Raw genomic sequence first — 20,944 nt, 5'->3', positions numbered from 1 at the left:
CAGTCTAAGAATTAACTGAGCTTATAGCTTCTTCCCCTTCTCTCTGTTGATTGACAGGTGTCCTAAGGAAATGTCACCCCATGTTGCTACGGTGATCGAGCTGTGTCTGAAGTTCATGACCTTTGACCCCAACTATAACTATGATGACAATGAGGAGGAGGAGGAAGATAGCATGGACACAGAGGATGGGCTGGATCAAGGTGTGTGTGTGTGTGTGTGTGTGTGTGTGTGTGTGTGTGTGTGTGTGTGTGTGTGTGTGTGTGTGTGTGTGTGTGTGTGTGTGTGTGTGTGTGTGTGTGTGTGTGTGTGTGTGTGTGTGTGTGTGTGTGTGTCAAAGATAGACAGAGTGAGGAGGAGAGGGACAGTATTCACCATTGATCTCTATTTAGGTGTTGCTCTCACTTCCTCTCTCTTTCTCCCTGTCTTCTCTCTTCCTCAATTCAATGCAGTTGTTTCTTTCCATGATAAAACATATAATAAACATATAATAAGTTGGTTAAATGATTATAGAAAACAATAACAACAAGCAGGTGACTATAGGTTAACACTATGTGGACCGTCCACATATATACGTGTTTTGATTCCACCCGTTGAGGACCAGAGCCACGAGTTAACTTGTGGCGAGTTGTTATTGTTTTATTCCATATTAATAACGCTATTAACGTCCGCGATCGACTTGCAGGACCTACCCACATATTTGATTTTCGAAACATGCAATACCGGCCAGATCCGCTTAGGGGCGCCATTGCTCCACTGCAGTATCATTGAGGGCGATTGAAAAAAATAATCTTTTTACTGTCTGTGGGCGTTTCATATGAGCCTCGGTTCCAAACGAAGACCCTCCATCTTTGATCCCGTTACCGAACGCATATTTCAGCCTGGAATAATGGGATTTATGATTAGCCAATGGACATATCGATCTACCAGATTCCGATGACTAATGACGAAATGCTGCCGGCGATCACATGGCCTGACGGTAGGATACTATTCACCCAAATTACAGCTGGATTGGACATTGTTTTAAAACGTAACGTGATCGATCAGTGAAAATGGCTACTTGAACGCACACTGTATTGCTAATCAATAATACTGATCGGCGTTCCCCGCCGCCCCCATTTCATCCATAGATGCTCTGTAATAGTCCGGATGCTACACAGTTTGTTTAATTTCATTCGTATATATACAGCAGAAATGGCGTTTGATATAACGTGACTAGCCTTTAGCCTATTATCTAGCTCCCCAGAAAAAAACAGAGGCGAAAACTGCGATAAACCTTATATTCACGGCGCTATAAAATGACAACCAACCGATGGATTTTTATTTTCTTTAAGCCATTATGAAGGCACGGTTTATGCACTCAAGTGACAATGAGAATGGACAGATAGCAATACTATAAATTATATATATAGCTGTTAGAAAGTACATCGGTTTGTAAACAAACCTCTGTCCTCTGGCCTATAAATCGGCGCTACATGCTGGTCGTCAATGTGTTAAGATTCTGCAGAGTAGAGTAAGGGCTTGTGTTCACATCTTATTGGTCATTGTTATAGGTATAAGCGAGCTCTCTATCTAGTGACACTCACACTTTTATGCGCATAACAGTTGCACACGTACAAAGGCCTGCTGCTAACACATAGCTGCATACTACTGTAGCTACCTAGTGAGGCATGGCTTTGGAGGCATCCTGATGCGTTCTGATTTGGAAGGGCGTTGTCGAATTCAGTTTAAGTTCTGCCCAAAATCAATGGCCACCAAGTTCACGAGATCCTCCCTCACTCAACTAAACTGTTCTGATTTGACGGTTTTTGTGACGTTAATATAGCATTGATTTGCATAGCTCCGCCCCTGGTTGTACTCACCTCCACCGCCCACATCAACCATTATAGTGCAGAGACCAGAGACCGCATTGTAACCCGACACTTCCTCAAACGGGGTTTGACAGGCAGAGAACGAGCGAGAGGGAGAGAGAAAGAGAGATAGAGAGAGAGAGGGACGGCGGGAGGGACTGCAGAAATGTGTGTAAATGTGTCTGCGCCATCTCTCCCTCGTCGGACACACACACACACACAAACTTGACTGCGTGTGTGTTGGGACGCATCTCCCCTCTCTCCCTCTCTCTCTCTCGCTTGCTCGTTCTCTCTCTCTCTCTCTCTCTCTCTCTCTCTCTCTCTCTCTCTCTCTCTCTCTCGCTTGCTCGTTCTCTCTCGTATGTATCACGCTGTGTGGAAGCGCTTATGGGCGGAGCCCATCCAATAACTGAGAAATCCTGAGGCCGGAAAATGATGCTTTTGAGTACTCCATTAGAAATATAAAACAATGATTTTTTTTTTTTTTATAAACCTTACAGATGTCTTCCATAGACTCACAGGAATTGTGTAAAGTTGCCCAAATAGTGCAAGGAATAGCAATGCATGTCCCCTTTAAAAAGAAAAAAGAAAAAAACATAGACAAATCACTCTGAAAAGAGACACCAGGCTCAGTGCTTCTTCAGTGCACACACTCTCTCCTCATTGGGAGTAGGGTGACCAAATGTCCAGATTTGTGCGGGACAGTCCCGATATTTAGCCATCTGTCCCGCATGCAGCAACAGAAGAAAAATTTCCTGCATTTCAATAAGTGTCCCGTATTTCAATAAACAATTTAAATATGAATCATTATTGTTTTTGTCCTCTCATTAATCCCCAACCATGCACTAATGCACCGCAAATACTGTGTTACATAGCCTAGTCTAACCAGCGCGAGCGCACCTGGGCATCTGATGCGTCTAATCACGGGGCGACCAAACTCTTCCCACTCGCCATGCGCGACGCAATCCACAGCCAGATCACGAGCAGGCTTCGTCAAAATGGTCTGGGCTTAGACCGCATATCTGCATATGCAGCGGATAATGCTAGTGTTAACTATGGAAAACACAAATCTGTGTACAAAAAGCTTCACGACGACCACGACAGCATTGTGAAGGCAAACTGTCTTGCCCACATCATTCACAACTGCGCGCATGGGTTGGGCACGAGATGCATTTTTTAAATAGTTGTTTCCTATTGTTCACTGCTGTTTTAATTTGTTTATGTATTTCACTTATGCAGGATAACACTCTTTGTAGGCCTACTCATGCTATTCTCATGTTATTATATTCATCCTGTATATAGGGGAGAACGGGGATGGTTGTCACATGGGTAGGTTGTCACATTCATTATATTTCGCTACCAAAAGGCGCTTTCTCCCATATTTTTGTATGGAAATGTCCAGAATTGGGATCAGAGCTCACCTACATAGTCTTCTTTGGAGTAAGACAGCTGAACTTTAGGTGAGAGGACTTTTTGTGTTTTTCATGTGGAATTGTAAATATTCAACTCCTCAGTATTTTTATTCTAGGCTTTTACACAATTGGTTTATAATGAAACAATTGTTATCCCTAAAAAGTGTGAAGGGAAAGCTATAGTTTAGATTGTTGTTGACTAACCTTTTTTAGATGGTTGTTAGCCTTGATACTAGCAAGACATTCCAGTTGGGCTTGGTCGTCACATTTTCTTTGGGGTTGGTTGTCACATGTGACAACATGGGCCGTTTCTTCACCAACTTGGAGGAGGTGATGGATGAGCTGAGGACAGACCAAGCAGAGCCCAATGCACCCCAGCCCACCTACCAAGCCTAGTACATCCCAACCTAGACCACCTGCCAAGCCTAGTACATCCCAGCCTAGACCACCTACCAAGCCTAGTACATCCCAGCCTAGACCACCTACCACGCCTAGTACATCCCAGCCTAGACCACCTACCAAGCCTAGTACATCCCAGCCTAGACCACCTGCCAAGTCTAGTACATCCCAGTGTACTCCACCCCAGCTGGAAAAGGCAGCCAGCAAGAAGAAGAAACAGAAAAGAAAGAAACAGGAGGAGTCTTGATCAGATGAAGATGATTGTTTTTGTTTGGTTTGTATGGAAACGTTCTCCAACAGCCGTTCAGGGGAGGTATGGGAGAAGTGTTGGATGTGCAACCAGTGGGCACACAAGCTCTGCTTAGTTGGAGTGCCCAGACCCTACATTTGCCATCACTGTAACTCAGATAGTGAATGAGTGTAACCTAGTAGTTGTGTTGGCTATTATTGTTAGGCCTATTTATTTTGTTCTTATTTAGTTATATAGGATGGCCTAAATATGTCTTTCCTGTTTATGTTCATGTTAAGATGCTTAAGTTATGTATTTGTCAACTTGTCAATGCAATTCAACTTTCAAATTTAGTTCTTCCTTCTTGCCTTCTTTTTAAGATTTTTCTTATTAACCCTTTCTCTGCCACGCTTATATCCATCCTTATACCATCCTCTGCCAGCTCTATTTGTCTATGGAGATGTTCCCCTTCTTTGCAGGGCTATAACTTTTTAAATTGTATTGCTAAATTGACATTACTATGGCCCATTCAACGTCAAGTATCTATCGTTTAGGATGTAGCAACGTTCTACTTTTTCATTCATACTAAAATACGGTCTAAAGTATAAATATGTTTTTATCTTTTTCTGCCGCATTCTGCAGAACGTGAGTTGTAGCCTTAAATACATATATTAGATCATCAAATGTAGTTTGATACCGATTGACGTCAGATAAAAAATTTCAATTGTACAAGGTCCTAAACGTCATGCCTAGGGATGGGTACCGAATTCGGTACTTTTGAGGTACCGAACCGAAACACGTCGGTACTACCGAGTATCGAATCAAGTGAGATACAGAATTTTTTATTTTATTTTTTATTTTATTTTTTCATGTCAACGTTCACACGCACAATATATGCTTACCTATTTGACTTGATTCAACAACAAAGCAGTCTGCGCAATGACAAGCCGAAAACTGTCGAAATTGTAGTTATTTGAAGTTTGGATTTTTTTTTTTTACGACTGAGGTAGGTAGGTACATTTTATTTCTTGAGACTAAAGTACCGAAAAAAGGTACCGTTGGGTACCGGTATCGATTGGTATCGGTTCAAATGTGAAAGGTACCCATCCCATGCCTCATCATCTGCTGGTGACCGGAGGGGGGGGGGGGGGGGGGGGGTTTATAAGTCCGTGGCCGACGTTAAATCATTTATGTAGTATGGGCGTTACATAGATCAGAGCAGTTTATTTTTTTTTTTTATCCACTTTTTCTCCCATTTTTCTATATTTTCTCCCATCCCAATTTCGTATCATCCAATTCAACCCTCCCCTGTCACGAACGCTGTTTCTTGCCTCCCACAAGCCGGCTGCAATGTGGACTAAGTCATACATAGCACAAGTCCCCTCCGGTACTTGAGGTAACAGCAGTCGCATCTTTTCACCTGCGCAGCTCGACCTCTCAGTGTCGAGGAGTAACGCGTGGGAGGCTCACGCTGCCCCCGACACTTCCTGATTCTACTGCGCAGGCGCACCAACCGACTTGTAGGAGTCGCTTGTTCACAACGTTCGATCCCCACCCTTCAGTTTTCCCTCCCCGTAATACGGCCAATGTGTATTACTGCGGACGACCAGCCAAACTGAAAAACAATGTGGAGAGCTGGATTCGAACACGCGAATCCTAGCGTCTCCACACTGGTGGCGAGTGCCTTAGACCACTACACCACCTAGCCGCCTAGATCAGAGCAGTTTATATGGATAATAATAATCAAACACGCTGAAACTCACCGCAGCTTCCTCTGACCGTTGGGTGATCAGCGTGGAGCAGAAAGATCGCTATTATGGGATGTTGATATATGCGATCCATTTCCAGGTTGTATAATACTATACGTCCAAATCATGTTGTTTATCGAGTTATTGGCAACGGATCGCTATCCAGTGTATCAAGCTGGAGTCCCGCGAGCGATAGCGCGTGGCCGGACGAAATATGGGTGAGCACCACTTCCGGCCGCTCACTTCCGGTTTTGGCGATTCGCCGATCGGCCACCAGATGGCGGTCTTGAACCGTTGGAGAGTTGAGAGGAGATCAACAGCAAGTCTCAAGTCTCCGTGGGTGAAATATGATTGCCATGACAGATTTTTGAAATATTGATCTCAAAGACGCTGTACAACGTCATTGGCAGATTAAGCATGGCGAGCAATGACGTCTAAAGTCGTCCTTGGCGATTAAAGGGTTAAAACACATAGTGACAACCAACCCCATAGTGTGTGACAACCTTCCCCATGATGGGGTTGGTTGTCACAATGTGTCAGAGTGTCTTTGATAGGTAATTTTTCCTCTTTGTTACAATACGTTGGAAAATGAGAGGGATACACATTTCAAGCCAACATCTTAAGCTTCAATTTAATGTAGGAATGACTATTGAAAGATGTTTTGATGATGAGCAATTCACACTAGAGTAAAAAGTGTAACAATCATCCCTGTTCTCCCCTACCTGTGATATATTTACATTTAACATGTTAATTAAAGTAAATAAAAAAAATCAAATGTATATGTAACGGAGGTACCGCAGTATATCCACAGTCACGATGGTACAAGTAGTTCAGTGGCTGTGGATGGTAAGCGGTACTGCAAGTAAACTCACTCCCCAGAGGCATCCAGACCCGGAAGCAAGAAGTGAATTCACTTCTTGCTTAGTGGTCTGTGATGCCGCCCGCGACGCGGGCGTCCAGGGTTTAACTCCCACTCAGGGCGATCCCCTAACAGGGGTCGAATCGACTAAACACAACGCAGACAAGATCAAACGGGCTACATGTGGTGCCGTGACCCGGATGCCCTGGGTGGAGTGAGTTTAGGGGGGTGAGTGTAACGGAGGTACCGCAGTATATCCACAGTCACGATGCTTCAAGATGTCTACCATTATCCCGGTACCAAAGAAACCCTCCCCAGCAGGTCTCAATGACTACAGACCGGTGGCACTCACCTCTGTGGCCATGAAATGTTTCGAGAGGCTGGTCAAGGATCACATTTGTGCCTCCCTCCCCAGCGATATGGACCCTATGCAATTTGCATACAGGCCAAACAGGTCCACTGACGATGCGGTCTCCCAAGTACTGCACAGCACCCTCTCTCACCTGGACCGTCAGAAGGGGGGCTATGTGAGACTGTTGTTCATTGACTACAGCTCAGCGTTCAACACCATAGTCCCCACCAGACTGGTGGACAAGCTGATCGAGCTGGGTCTGAGCTCCGCTCTGAGCGCCTGGGTACTGGACTTTCTGAGTGAAAGACCCCAGGCGGTCAGGGTGGGGGGTCAGACCTCCAACACCATCACCCTGAGCATCGGGTCCCCCCAGGGCTGTGTTCTGAGCCCCCTGCTGTACTCACTATACACACACGACTGTGTGGCCAAGTTCAGCTCCAACTCCATAGTGAAGTTCGCAGACGACACGGTGGTGGTGGGGCTGATCTCGGACAACGACGAGAAGGCCTACCGGGAGGAGGTTGAGGTACTGGAACGCTGGTGCCAGGACAACAGCCTGCTCCTGAATATTGGTAAAACCAAGGAGCTGATCGTGGATTATAGGAGAGGACAGCAGGAGACACACACACCACTGAGGATAAACGGGGCCACCGTGGACAGGGTGAGCAGCTTTAAGTACCTGGGGGTCCACATCTCAGAGGATCTGACATGGTCAACACACATAGACACAGTTGTAAAAAAGGCGAAGCAGCGCCTCTACCACCTGAGACAGTTAAGGAAGTTCAGAGTATCGGGGAAGATACTCCAGTCCTTCTACTCCGGAGCTGTAGAGAGCATCTTGACTGGAAACATCACTGCCTGGTATGGTAACAGCACGGCACAGGACAAGAAGGCCCTACAGAGAGTGGTGCGCTCTGCCGAGCGTACCACGGGTATTGCACTACCTCCCCTGCAGGTTCTATACAACAAAAGGTGCAAATCCAGAGCCTGCAGAATAATGAAAGACCCTCACCACCCCAATAACAGCCTGTTCCAGCTGCTGAGGTCAGGCAGACGCCTGCGAACACCAGCTACTAGGACAGAGAGGCTTCGGCTCAGCTTCTTCCCCCAGGCCATCAGAGCCTTGAACAATGAACACTGAGGGTCACAGAACACTGAACCCTACACACACAAGCACACATTAGCACACACACGACACACACGCTGTGCACACTCGCACACTAGCAGCCACTTTAACATGAGAAAGCACTCACTCATGCTGCACACGCCCACACTTATGGACACAAAGAAAGGTCACTTTAAAAATAGTATAGTAACAGTGTATTGCACTACCTAGGGACCTAGCATGTCCTTCATGCTCTGTAAATAACTATGTACAAATACCGTGATGTCCCACTATGTTACCTGTTTATTGCACAATGTTGTCTATTGGATTCTATTATATGTTGTACTACTGTATTGCACATCGTTGCGGGCAAGACCACCCGCATTTCATTGTATACTTGTATGCCGTGTGTTGTGAAGGGCCAGATTAAACCGAATATATATATTTATTTATATATATATATTTAATTGTATTTGTATATTCTCTAATATTCCCTGATATCCCTTGTATATTCCTTGTACAATATGCATTGAATATCCATTCTAGCCTACTGAACATCCCATAATAGTCTCCATTCTACTATTGGTCGAGACCTTGGTGCCAGGCTGCCATACCCCTCAGACCCAGTTCAAACGTACCGCTCCACATGTACGAACAAGTCCTAGTTCCGCGTAGGAATCTGGCTACCGCACCACTAATGGGACTATTTGTTCATAGTGCGTATATATACTGCGCTACTAAAGTAGGACTTTCTTTTCAGTCCAGTTTCTTACCCTCCAATAGAGTCACAGACGTAAAGCCTCCCCGCGACGCCACGTGTGGGAGTAAGGCCAAGTTCGCCTACCATCGGTATTGAGACATCGTGTATATTAATATTTGAATAGTCATATTTGGCACTATATCGTCGAGTTGGACGTAGTCTATTAAGCTAATAATAGTCTGTTAATATATAGTGCTTCGTGCGGTGAGAATACTACCGTAGTCAGTACCCCATCGTTTCGGGCAGAGAACTGGCTGCTTACCCAGGGTGGTTGACCCCATGTGAAGCTGCACCCGAGGAGCCCCAGAGCCGACGAGCGAGTGGACCTGTATACTGGATTATTCTACCGACGACAGCCCGCCTTCCTAGGCACGGATTATGCTTTGTATACTTTGATTATTCCATGGATAAAGACCCCCGACACTGCCGTGTGTTGGAACCCCCCCCCCCCTGGAGAGGACGCAAGGTGAGGAGACGCTCTGCAAGACGAGGTCGCTTCACGTCTCTCCCCCGTGGACCGGAGAGAGCCGGCCCACAAAGAGTCCACCTGCTTTCATCTGTGGTCCAAGGATCGCCGGCGCATTGAACGGCACTACAGTGGGTTCACCTGGGATACCCTTGGCCGGACGAGGCAGCCGGATTCTACCCCCCCCCCCCCCTCCTACTCCTGTCGGCTTACAAGCGACCGGATTAACCCCCCCTTAGTGTATCTAGTATATAATCATTAAAGTATCATTGCTGTTATTCCTTAACTATTCCAGGTCGTATATTTACCACCTGCGCCATCAGAGATTGGACATTCTCTATTGATATACCGACGAATACTCTTTGCCATAAAAGTGCATACTATTTCAATTCATAAATGTAATTAAGTGATTAAGTGCTTGCTCTACACACCATTGCTGTGTAGTAATAAACGCATACTTCGACTTCGTACATTTGTGTTGGATCCGTTTCATCTACGTGAGAGTGTTTATGATAATATATTTATGCCGTGTACTGGGTGGCCGAATATTAAGTACAAAGGTAGTGGTAGTAAGTATCATATCTAGTAATACAGTCAGGGAATTGTACCCCTCAGTTACAATTGGTCCTTCGAGCCGGATGGTAATCAGTGTAATATTAATATAGTGTTATTAATATTGAAATGGCCTATGATGAACACTCCACGAAACGATCCTCCTAACCAACGCCCGCAGCGCGAACGACGGCTCCCTCAGTACTTAGAGGCTTACGCTGTCAGTCAACAACCTAGTCTTCTACTAACAGTAAACGCGGTAAAACTAGAAAGTAAAAGTATGTCTAACCCCAACGCCCAGACTACCCCGACCATAGAGGCCCCTACGGGCTCTAATGTAACTGACCAAGTTCACGGTGGGGACCAGTGGGAACCAGACATGACTTCACACCCCGCCAGTACTGAAGAAGTAGTCCCCGATGAGTCCCGGGAGGAATACAACGCTACCGAGAGAGAACTCGGCACGGAAGAAGACGGGGAGAGCACCGTGGAGATAGAGCTCCAAGGCTCCGCAAGGAGTACCCCGAGGGAAGGCTCCCCTATACAACCGCCTTCTCCCAGCGAGGCAGAGAGGACCCTACAGCAGGCCTTCCTCATCAGCCTGAACGCCGCTGCTGAACGCGACCGACTGCAGATCCAGCAGCGAAGCGAACACGAGCAGATACGTCTAGAAATAAGACGCATTCAGATGGAAGAGAATGTGGCCCGAGAACGAGCCGGTGCTCAACGGGACGCAGCGCGCGACAGACAGCAGTCGCAACTAATAGAACAGCTGATCAGACGGACAACACCCTCTCCCTCCGCCAGAGGCTCCAGGAACTCGTCTAGACACACCTCCAGGGCGGCATCCCCTAGCCGAGTAAACAACCCTGAACTTGACCAACAGACGAGGTCTATACCCCCCACAGACCACCTCCCCCCACCGGTCCAAGCGAGACCTAGCAACCGGGAAGGAGCAGCATATCCTGTGGAGAGGCTAAACCAGAGACTACAAGCCCTGGATGACCTAACTGAAGACGAAGAGGAAGAGGAGGAGAACCACGCCCGAAGACAGCACAGTACTCTACCGGACCAGGAGGTCCGGTACAGCCCAGGCTATACTCCCGCGGAGCTGCGCTACAGACCCCCGACTCTATACACGGGTGAGCACGACGCACGACCCGCACCGAGGAACAGCACCTGGACAAGCGGGCCATGGTACACTGCCGGTACCAGCCCATACCAAGGAGCGGGAGGAGACTCGCCTAGGAGGCCTCTCCCCCAACGCTCGCCGATGTATCCACAGTCAGCGTCATACATTGGCACGCCTATGGTACCCGACTTCACCCAAGAGAACCGGGCCCAGTATACAGAACTCCGCATGTGTCTGGAGACCATGTTGGTGGATGTATTGGATGAACGCCACAAATACGCCATCCTACTGAAGCACTTAAAGGTGCCCCGCGCACATAATATAGCGCTCGCCTACGCGACTTCCACCACCCCATACACAGCAGCGCTGGTAGCACTGGACCAGAGGTATGGGCGCATATGGGATTACGTGATCCAGGAGATCCGACACATCGACCGCTTACCCCCAGCAATAGACAATCGAGCACTGGACGACCTGTCCATCAGAGTGCAGTCCCTGGTAGGGATGTTGGGAGCGCAAAGAGAGAAGGGGAGGCATGAACTTTACGCCAACTCAAATGTGGAAAGGATTCTGGAGAAGCTGCCGCCCGCTCGTCAGGAGCGCTTTAGGCGGCAGAGGGACCACCGAGACCCGAATGGCCCCGAACCGAACCTCCTCGATCTAGCAGACTTCCTGGCGAGAGAAGTCAGCAGCCTACGGCTAGATACATTCGGACGGAGCACCCCTGGCTCCAGAGAAGGAACCAGACGACTAAATGATGGAAGAAGATCGGTGACTGTGATGCACCAATCGGAGTCAGTACCGAGCAGCAGGAGCCACAGTACCCCCTCCAGAACGGAGAAGTGGAAGATAGTGTGCCCCTACTGTGAGAAAGAACACTGGATAGCGCAATGTGACTCCTTCCCCAAGCTGAACGCGGAGGAAGCAGGTCAAGGGATAAAGTCCAACAAGCGCTGTTTTCGCTGTGCACGCTCACACATGGCAGCCGAATGCCGCTTAAAGAAAAGGTGCACCAAGTGCGATGGAGCCCATCTGGACATACTTCACGACAGTAACAGACGGCGCCCTTCACCCGCACCATCCAGCCGCAAAGCGAGCGTCATGTACATCGATCCCGCCAGCAGCAGTGGAGCCCGAGTACTCCTAAAAGTAGTGCGTGTGACACTAAGCTACCAGAATAAAGTCCTGGACACTTACGCCGTCCTCGATGACGGGTCAGAGAAGACCCTGCTGCTCGCCTCCGCTGCGGCCCAGCTAGGGCTGCGGGGAAGCGAAACCCAAATGACAATTCGGACAATAAGACGAGATTTGAAGACGATAAAGGGCGAGAATGTCTCATTCTCTATCGCAGCAAGCGGCCAGCCTGAGCGACGGTACCAGATTGCAGACGCTTTCACCAGCCAAGAAATAGGACTGTCGCGGTACACATACCCCGTCGCCAAGCTGATGGAGAAATATGCACATCTGCGCAAGTTACCGATCCCGCTCATAGACAATGCTATGCCGACCCTGTTGATAGGCTCCGACCATGCAGACCTCATTGTCCCGATAGACCGGGTTCATACCGGACCCCGAGGCTGTCCTGCAGCAGTCGAGACCCGTTTGGGATGGACTCTCCAAGGCCCGCTCGCCAAATCTCTCAACCGAAGTACAGCCACTAGATGTCTCCACTCCCGAGTCACAGAGGGAGAAACCGCACTCCTGCAACACGTAGAGCGGCTATGGACCTTGGAACAAATGCCCTTTAAGAACGGAAAGAAAGACATTCGCTCTAAAGATGACATTTACGCCATTCACCTCCTCGAGACAGGGACCAAGAGAGTCCCGGTCAACGGCGTGTTGAGATACGCCACGCCACTCCTGCGGCGAGAAGGAATGCCTACTTTCCACGCCAAGACAGACGCCACAGAACGGTACCTGCTGAACACGGAGCGGCGCTTAGCCAAGAACCCCGCCCAAGAGAGTGTATACCGCGCTGAGATTGAGAAGCTCATCACAGCGGGACACGTCACAAAGATGGACATTAAAGAGGCTGACCAGACCACTGAATCGTGGTACGTGCCCCACCACAAGGTCCATCACAACGGTAAAGACCGCATAGTATTTAACTGCAGCTACCAGATCGGATCCCAAAATCTAAATAAAGAGTTACTGCCCGGTCCCACACTCGGCCCCTCCCTACTCGGCGTTCTACTCCGCTTCCGCCAGGAAAAGGTGGCCATCAGCGGGGACATTAAAGGAATGTTCCTGCAGGTGAGATTAGTAGAGGCGGACAAGCCCCTGTTACGGTTCCTATGGAGAGAGAAGCCAGGAGATGAGCACCCAGCCATCTACCAATGGGAAGTCCTCCCCTTCGGAACGACGTGCAGCCCCTGCTGTGCTACATTTGCACTACAGAAACATGTAGCAGAGGACCCAGCAGCGGAAGAAGAGGTCCGACACAGCGTAAAGAACAGCTTCTACGTAGACAACTGTCTACAAAGCCTTTCAACCCAAGAAGAAGCCGAGGCTCTCCTGATTAAACTCCGCGCCTCATTGATCAAAGGCGGCTTTGATCTCAGGCAGTGGGCCAGCAGCGATCCGCAAGTACTGCGCAGCCTCTCCTCCGAGGACAAGGCAGCCAGCAGCGAGACCTGGATGGCTACAATCCCGGGAGAAGCCCAGGAGATGACCCTGGGATTGGTGTGGCGATTCAAAACAGATTCGCTTCACTACAGACACAAGCCCCTGACTACGGAGCAGGGAAGGCCGGCGGCGGCGCCGACCACCAGACGGAGTGTGTACACAACACTCGCCCGACAATATGACCCGCTAGGATGTATTCTACCGTACACCACCAGGGCAAAAATGATTGTACGAGCATTGTGGGACAAGGACCAGGGCTGGGACGACCCCATTCCCGCACACCTTGCATCCACCTGGAGAGAGTGGGAGATGGAGCTCCACTCACTCCCAGGCGTTAATATGCGCCGAAGCTACTTCCCACCCACGGTGAGGCCAGAGACATGTAAAATGGACTTACACGTCTTCAGTGACGCCTCAGAGGTCGCATACGGATCAGTAGCCTACTTGCGGGCCCAAGACCAGGGGGGAGAGATCTACACAGCATTTGTCCTCGCCCGCTCGAGAATAGCCCCACGCAAGCAACAATCTATCCCACGTCTAGAGCTCTGCGCAGCCCTAGCCGGAGCGCACCTAGCCACGCTCATCCAACGTGAGCTCACCATACCGGTGTCTAGAACAATCCTGTGGTCAGATTCCACGACGGTACTCGCCTGGATCAAATCGGACTCATGCAAGTACAAAGTCTTCGTGGGAGTCAGAGTCACCGAGATTCAAGACTTAACCGAAGAGTTAACCGGAGAAACAGAGTGGCGCTACGTTGATACAAAACAGAACCCAGCTGACGTCATCACCCGGGGGATCCCCCTGGATGACCTCACCCGTCGCAATGTCTACAGTGACGGCCCCGCATTCCTAAGACTCCCGGAAGGACAGTGGCCCATGCCTATCCCGAGGGAAGCAAGTCCAGAGGAGGTGGAAAATAAGAAGTCTGTGTTCTGTGGATTGAGCACCGTAGCCTCCACCGACCCTAACATAGACGATTGCACGTCCATAGAGAGTGCACAACAAAGAACATTCCTGCGGTACCACCCGGAGTGCAAGTCCCCCGCTGATATGTCAGCAGCTAACTACGAGGAAGCAGAATTGCTTCTACTGCAGCGAGCCCAGAGAGACTCGTTCCCCGATGAATTGGCCTGTCTACAGGGAGGAAAGCCCGTCCCATCCGACAGCAGATTAATTCATCTGGCCCCCGAGAGCGACGCTCATACCCTCATCAGAGTGGGTGGTCGCCTACGCAGAGCCCCCAATCTACCGGATGACATTAAATACCCGATCGTATTGAACAGCCGACACAAGGTCACAGAGCTGATTATAAAGAAATACGATGAGGATGTACATCACGCAGGAGCAGAAAGAGTCTTCGCGGAAATCAGACGTTGTTACTGGATCCTACAAGGAAGAGAGGCGGTACGACGCTTCCAGCGAACATGTCTAGACTGCCGCAAGTGGCGCGCGCAGCCCAGCATACCAAGGATGGCTGACCTTCCTCCATGTCGCCTCCGAATCGGTGACAAGCCATTCCACTCAACGGGTATGGACTGCTTTGGCCCGCTGCACATAAAGAAAGGAAGAGGAACCGAGAAGCGGTGGGGTATTGTATTCAAATGCATGACCACCAGAGCGATACACATCGAGCGTCTCCCGACCATGAGCACAGACTCATTCCTTATGGCCTTCCGAAGATTCACATCACGGAAAGGAAGACCGTCTACCCTATTGTCCGATCATGGGACAAACTTCAAAGGCGGCGAAAGAGAGCTGAGAGAGAGCTTCCAAGCTATGGGCCCAGAACTTAAGACCCACCTCGCTCCAGCACAGGTTGATTTCCAATTCAACCCCCCAAACGCACCCCACTTCGGTGGCACTTGGGAACGAGAAGTGCGCTCCATAAAGACAGCCCTGTACGCAGTACTTGGGGCCCAGACTGTGGCGGAAGAAGTCCTAATGACAGTCCTCACGGAGATTGAGGGAGTACTTAACTCGAAGCCCCTCGGATATGTCTCCAGTGATGTGGCGGATATCGACCCAGTTACCCCCAACACACTCCTGATGGGGCGGCTAGATCCTGCATTACCACAGACAATGTACCGGCCTGAAGAAGCGAACGGCCGACGAATGTGGAGGTACAGCCAAGTATTAGCCGACAAGTTTTGGAACAGTTTCCTACTGCACTACCTACCGTCTCTACAGACCCGCCAGAAGTGGGTAAAGGAGAGAGACAATTTGACAGAAGGAACAGTCGTCATGATTATTGATCAATCAATGCCCAGAGCTATGTGGCCGGCCGGCCGCGTAAGCAAAGTGATCACCGGTGCCGACGGCAAGGTCCGAGCAGCTGAAGTGCTCGTCCAGGGTCGCACTTACACCCGTCCCGTGGCGAGGCTCATAGAACTGCCTCGACTCCCAGACACAATCGATGATGACCATGACCCTACAACCCTATGACTTTGTGAAGTTGACTGACCCCTACAGCAAACCCTTATGTGTAAATAGACAACGCGATTAATCTGTCTCTGTTTAACTGATTAGGTCTGGGACCTATTCAGGGGGTGGCTGTTGTGAAGGGCCAGATTAAACCGAATATATATATTTATTTATATATATATATTTAATTGTATTTGTATATTCTCTAATATTCCCTGATATCCCTTGTATATTCCTTGTACAATATGCATTGAATATCCATTCTAGCCTACTGAACATCCCATAATAGTCTCCATTCTACTATTGGTCGAGACCTTGGTGCCAGGCTGCCATACCCCTCAGACCCAGTTCAAACGTACCGCTCCACATGTACGAACAAGTCCTAGTTCCGCGTAGGAATCTGGCTACCGCACCACTAATGGGACTATTTGTTCATAGTGCGTATATATACTGCGCTACTAAAGTAGGACTTTCTTTTCAGTCCAGTTTCTTACCCTCCAATAGAGTCACAGACGTAAAGCCTCCCCGCGACGCCACGTGTGGGAGTAAGGCCAAGTTCGCCTACCATCGGTATTGAGACATCGTGTATATTAATATTTGAATAGTCATATTTGGCACTATATCGTCGAGTTGGACGTAGTCTATTAAGCTAATAATAGTCTGTTAATATATAGTGCTTCGTGCGGTGAGAATACTACCGTAGTCAGTACCCCATCGTTTCGGGCAGAGAACTGGCTGCTTACCCAGGGTGGTTGACCCCATGTGAAGCTGCACCCGAGGAGCCCCAGAGCCGACGAGCGAGTGGACCTGTATACTGGATTATTCTACCGACGACAGCCCGCCTTCCTAGGCACGGATTATGCTTTGTATACTTTGATTATTCCATGGATAAAGACCCCCGACACTGCCGTGTGTTGGAACCCCCCCCCCCCTGGAGAGGACGCAAGGTGAGGAGACGCTCTGCAAGACGAGGTCGCTTCACGTCTCTCCCCCGTGGACCGGAGAGAGCCGGCCCACAAAGAGTCCACCTGCTTTCATCTGTGGTCCAAGGATCGCCGGCGCATTGAACGGCACTACAGTGGGTTCACCTGGGATACCCTTGGCCGGACGAGGCAGCCGGATTCTACCCCCCCCCCCCCCCCTCCTACTCCTGTCGGCTTACAAGCGACCGGATTAACCCCCCCTTAGTGTATCTAGTATATAATCATTAAAGTATCATTGCTGTTATTCCTTAACTATTCCAGGTCGTATATTTACCACCTGCGCCATCAGAGATTGGACATTCTCTATTGATATACCGACGAATACTCTTTGCCATAAAAGTGCATACTATTTCAATTCATAAATGTAATTAAGTGATTAAGTGCTTGCTCTACACACCATTGCTGTGTAGTAATAAACGCATACTTCGACTTCGTACATTTGTGTTGGATCCGTTTCATCTACGTGAGAGTGTTTATGATAATATATTTATGCCGTGTACTGGGTGGCCGAATATTAAGTACAAAGGTAGTGGTAGTAAGTATCATATCTAGTAATACAGTCAGGGAATTGTACCCCTCAGTTACACCGTGACAAATAAAACTCTTGACTTGACTTGATGGTACAAGTAGTTCAGTGGCTGTGGATGGTAAGCGGTACTGCAAGTAAACTCACTCCCCAGAGGCATCCAGACCCGGAAGCAAGAAGTGAATTCACTTCTTGCTTAGTGGTCTGTGATGCCGCCCGCGATGCGGGCGTCCGGGGTTCAACTCCCACTCAGGGCGATCCCTTAACAGGGGTCGAATCGACTAAACACAACGCAGACAAGATCAAACGGGCTACATATATATGATTCAAAAAAGAGTATTAAAAGTATTATCATTTTAATAATTGTAAAATGTTGTCAGATTATCATTGAATGAAACATTTAAACTTTGTAGTATGTTCTGGACAGGTTTAGAATCAAGGAAGCCAGTGTAGACAATGTATGCACTTCAGTATCACATTACAAGAGAGGTCACAGGTTACATATACTTCTTAACTATAGCCATAGGACTCGGGAACCTCTTAACAGCATGTTGGATTGCATGGTATGGTCTTCTATATAATTATGAGTATAATAAGCAATTAAGACGCAACAATATTGTGTTTTTAATACATTAAATGCTTATATTTTGATAGAAATTATGAATACATTATGTAAACATGATTCTTACATACGTATTCATTACTGTCCCGCAATTTCAACAAATGTCCCGCAAAATCGACATGCTGTCCTGCATTTAGATCATACGGATTTGGTCATCCTAATTGGGAGCAATCAGGAAGAGACACATAGCACTCATTCTTTCCATTTTTCCTTCCCTCCCTCTTTTCAGAGTCAGACGACGAGTACAGTGACGACGATGACATGAGTTGGAAGGTTCGCCGCTCCTCCGTCAAGTGTCTGGAGGCGCTGATCGCCACTCGGAGGGACCTCCTCCTCTCCTTCTACTCCTCTGTCTGCCCCACCCTGCTCGCACGCTTCAAGGAGCGGGAGGAGAATGTGCGGTCGGACATCTTTGCGGCGTTTGTGACGCTGTTGAGGCAGACGCGGGCGGGGTCCCAGAGCGGGTCCAATCACGGGGTGGGAGGGGAAGAAGAGCCGGTGATTGGCATGCTAAAGAAACAGGTAGTATGGCATGAAGGACGCACATAAAGTGTGTAAAATATTTTTTTTTTTAATCTACCTTTTCTCCCATTTTCAATTTTTCTCCCATCCCAATTTCGTATCGTCCAATTCTACCCTCCCCTGTCTCGAACGCTGTTAGGCCATGCCTCCCACAGGCCGGCTGCAATGTGGACGAAGCCTTGCATCACGTGTCCCCTCCGGTACACGAGGAGGCAGCCGTCGCATCTTTTCACCTGCACAGCGCGATCTCTCAGCGGCGAGGGTCTGCGTGGGAGGGACACGCCGCCCGCGTCGCTTCCTGATTCTGCTGCGCAGGCGCACCAACTGATCTGTAGGAGTCGCTGTCCACACCGTCCGATCCCCACCCACCAGCTTCCCACCCCTAACAAGTAACATTGCCAATTGCGTTAGTATGAATGACCAGCCAAGCTGGTAGCAATGCCGAGAGCTGGGCTCGAACCCAGCATCTCCTGCATTAGTGGCGAGCGCCTTGCCCACTGCGCCACTTAGCCGCCCCTGTAAAATACTTCTTAAAGTGTGTTCCTGTGCACTGTCTTGTGAATTTGTCACATTCTAGCTTAGTAACCCTGTTAACAACACTTTGAGTGCCAGCCACGAGAAATCTTGTTAGTTCATGCCATGCGTTGAGTGCCAACCGACGAGAAATCTCGTTTTTAATCGTTATTTTTTTTATTATCGATTTCCATTCATTTTTCATCAATCTAGCCTCACGTTACCAGTGGGGATCTGTCTGAGCTCGAACAGGGAAAATACCGCCTCCTATCGTCTCTCTGGATGGTATTGCACCCCATTGGATTGGACTGAATGAAATGGATGGGAAAAAAAGAGTCCGGATTCCACATTTTACTTGTCAGGCATGTAATCCGAGCCGATCCCATTCATTGCCCACCATCAGAACAGCGTGGAATAAGGGGCGGCTAGGTGGTGTAGTGGGCAAGGCATTCGCCACCAACGCAGGAGACGCTGGGTTCCAGCTTGGCTGGTCGTTCATACTAACACAATTGGCAGTGTTAGGGGTGGGAAAGCTGGTGGGTGGGTCCTGGTCGTTGTAAACAGCGACTCCTACAGTTCGGTCGGGGCGCCTGCTCAGCGAGGAAAGGATCTAAGGGGGGTAGTGTGATCCTTCCACACGTTACACCCTCTCAGTGAGAGTCCGCGCTGCCAGGTGAAAAGAAGCGGTTGATTTGCTACACATGTGTCGGAGGAAGCATGTGATAGCCTCCACTCTCCCAGACCGACTGTGCGCAGCGACCAGGAAGGGGATTGGGAATTGGCATAACGACTAACATTGGGATGGGAGAAAAATGGAGGAAAAAGGAGGGGGAAAAGATAATAAAAAAAAAACAAAAAAGAACAGCGTGGAATATGTCTTTCGACCACCCATCGTTGGATCAATAAACGTGATCGATATTTGGAATGGCGATCAGGAATTGGAATAATCTTTTTGGAGAACATCTGATCTAAGGTAAGGAATCTATTTTACCAGTCTTGGGATAATCAGAGCTGTTTTCACCTATATATCAATCCAATCTTTCGCTGTCGACTAAAGACGCACTTCTTCAACCATTATCTGAAATAAAAAAATATAAAGAAATACAAAAAAATCTAACCCTAACTAACCATACTGTCATGCACTTGTCCTAATAAACTAACCTACACTGTAACACGCAACACTTTGATGAATATTGTTACTCAGCTGATAGAGTTGTACCCTTCCTGATGACCTGTCGTACAGAACTTGTAAGTCGCTTTGGATAAAAGCGTCAGCTAAATGACTAAATGTAAATGTAAATATCAACGTGTCCCATATGTGTGTGTGTGGCTGTGAGTGTGTGTGTGCTGATCAGGAAATAAGATAATCGATTTTTCAGCCCGCTTCTATAGCGTGCATAAGTACACATATACTATCGATAATCTAGCGTTTATTTGAAAACGATAAAAAAAGGCGAAAAATTACAACGTGTTTTGTGTATTACAGTAAAGCGCAATTCCTGCAGAATCTTAAATTTTTTCTGAAAATGTCAAAAAACTAGCGTTTTTCAAAATGGTATAAAACGGAAATGAACCGATTAAAAAAACAATCCGTTTCGACAATGTTGACTGCAAACAAGTCATTGATAAGCGACGGGCGTATTAGACACATAGCCATAATTTAAGATATAGTTTATGCGTTCGCAAATATGATCGCCCTCCATTGACTACAGCGTTGGCACTCAAGCGCCTATTTCTGGCACCCCCTGCTGGCATGGAAAGTGTTAAGGAACATGCCAACCTTATGGGAAATGTGCTCACCGTCTTCTCCAGAGTCAGAGACAAGAAGATAGATATCAATTTCCTTTCTGTGCGTTCAGTAGAAAGCT

General features: G+C 48.3%; 1 protein-coding gene across 1 annotated transcript in view; it reads left to right on the top strand.

Moving 5' to 3' along the window:
* cand2 (cullin-associated and neddylation-dissociated 2 (putative)) overlaps positions 1–20,944 on the top strand; it is a gene marked incomplete at its 5' end in the record, with an annotated part of 128,332 nt that overhangs the window by 88,764 nt on the left and 18,624 nt on the right. Inside the window, 2 exons of the mRNA XM_084316751.1 lie at positions 58–200; positions 18,271–18,563. Coding sequence (XP_084172877.1) covers positions 58–200; positions 18,271–18,563 — 436 coding nt within the window. The remainder of the gene's footprint in view (positions 1–57; positions 201–18,270; positions 18,564–20,944) is intronic.

Source organism: Notolepis coatsorum, assembly GCF_963971535.1.
Source record: "Notolepis coatsorum genome assembly, chromosome: 6".
Classification (NCBI taxonomy): domain Eukaryota; kingdom Metazoa; phylum Chordata; class Actinopteri; order Aulopiformes; family Paralepididae; genus Notolepis; species Notolepis coatsorum.
Note: the sequence above shows the minus strand (reverse complement) of the source record. Positions and strands in the feature narration are given on the sequence as shown.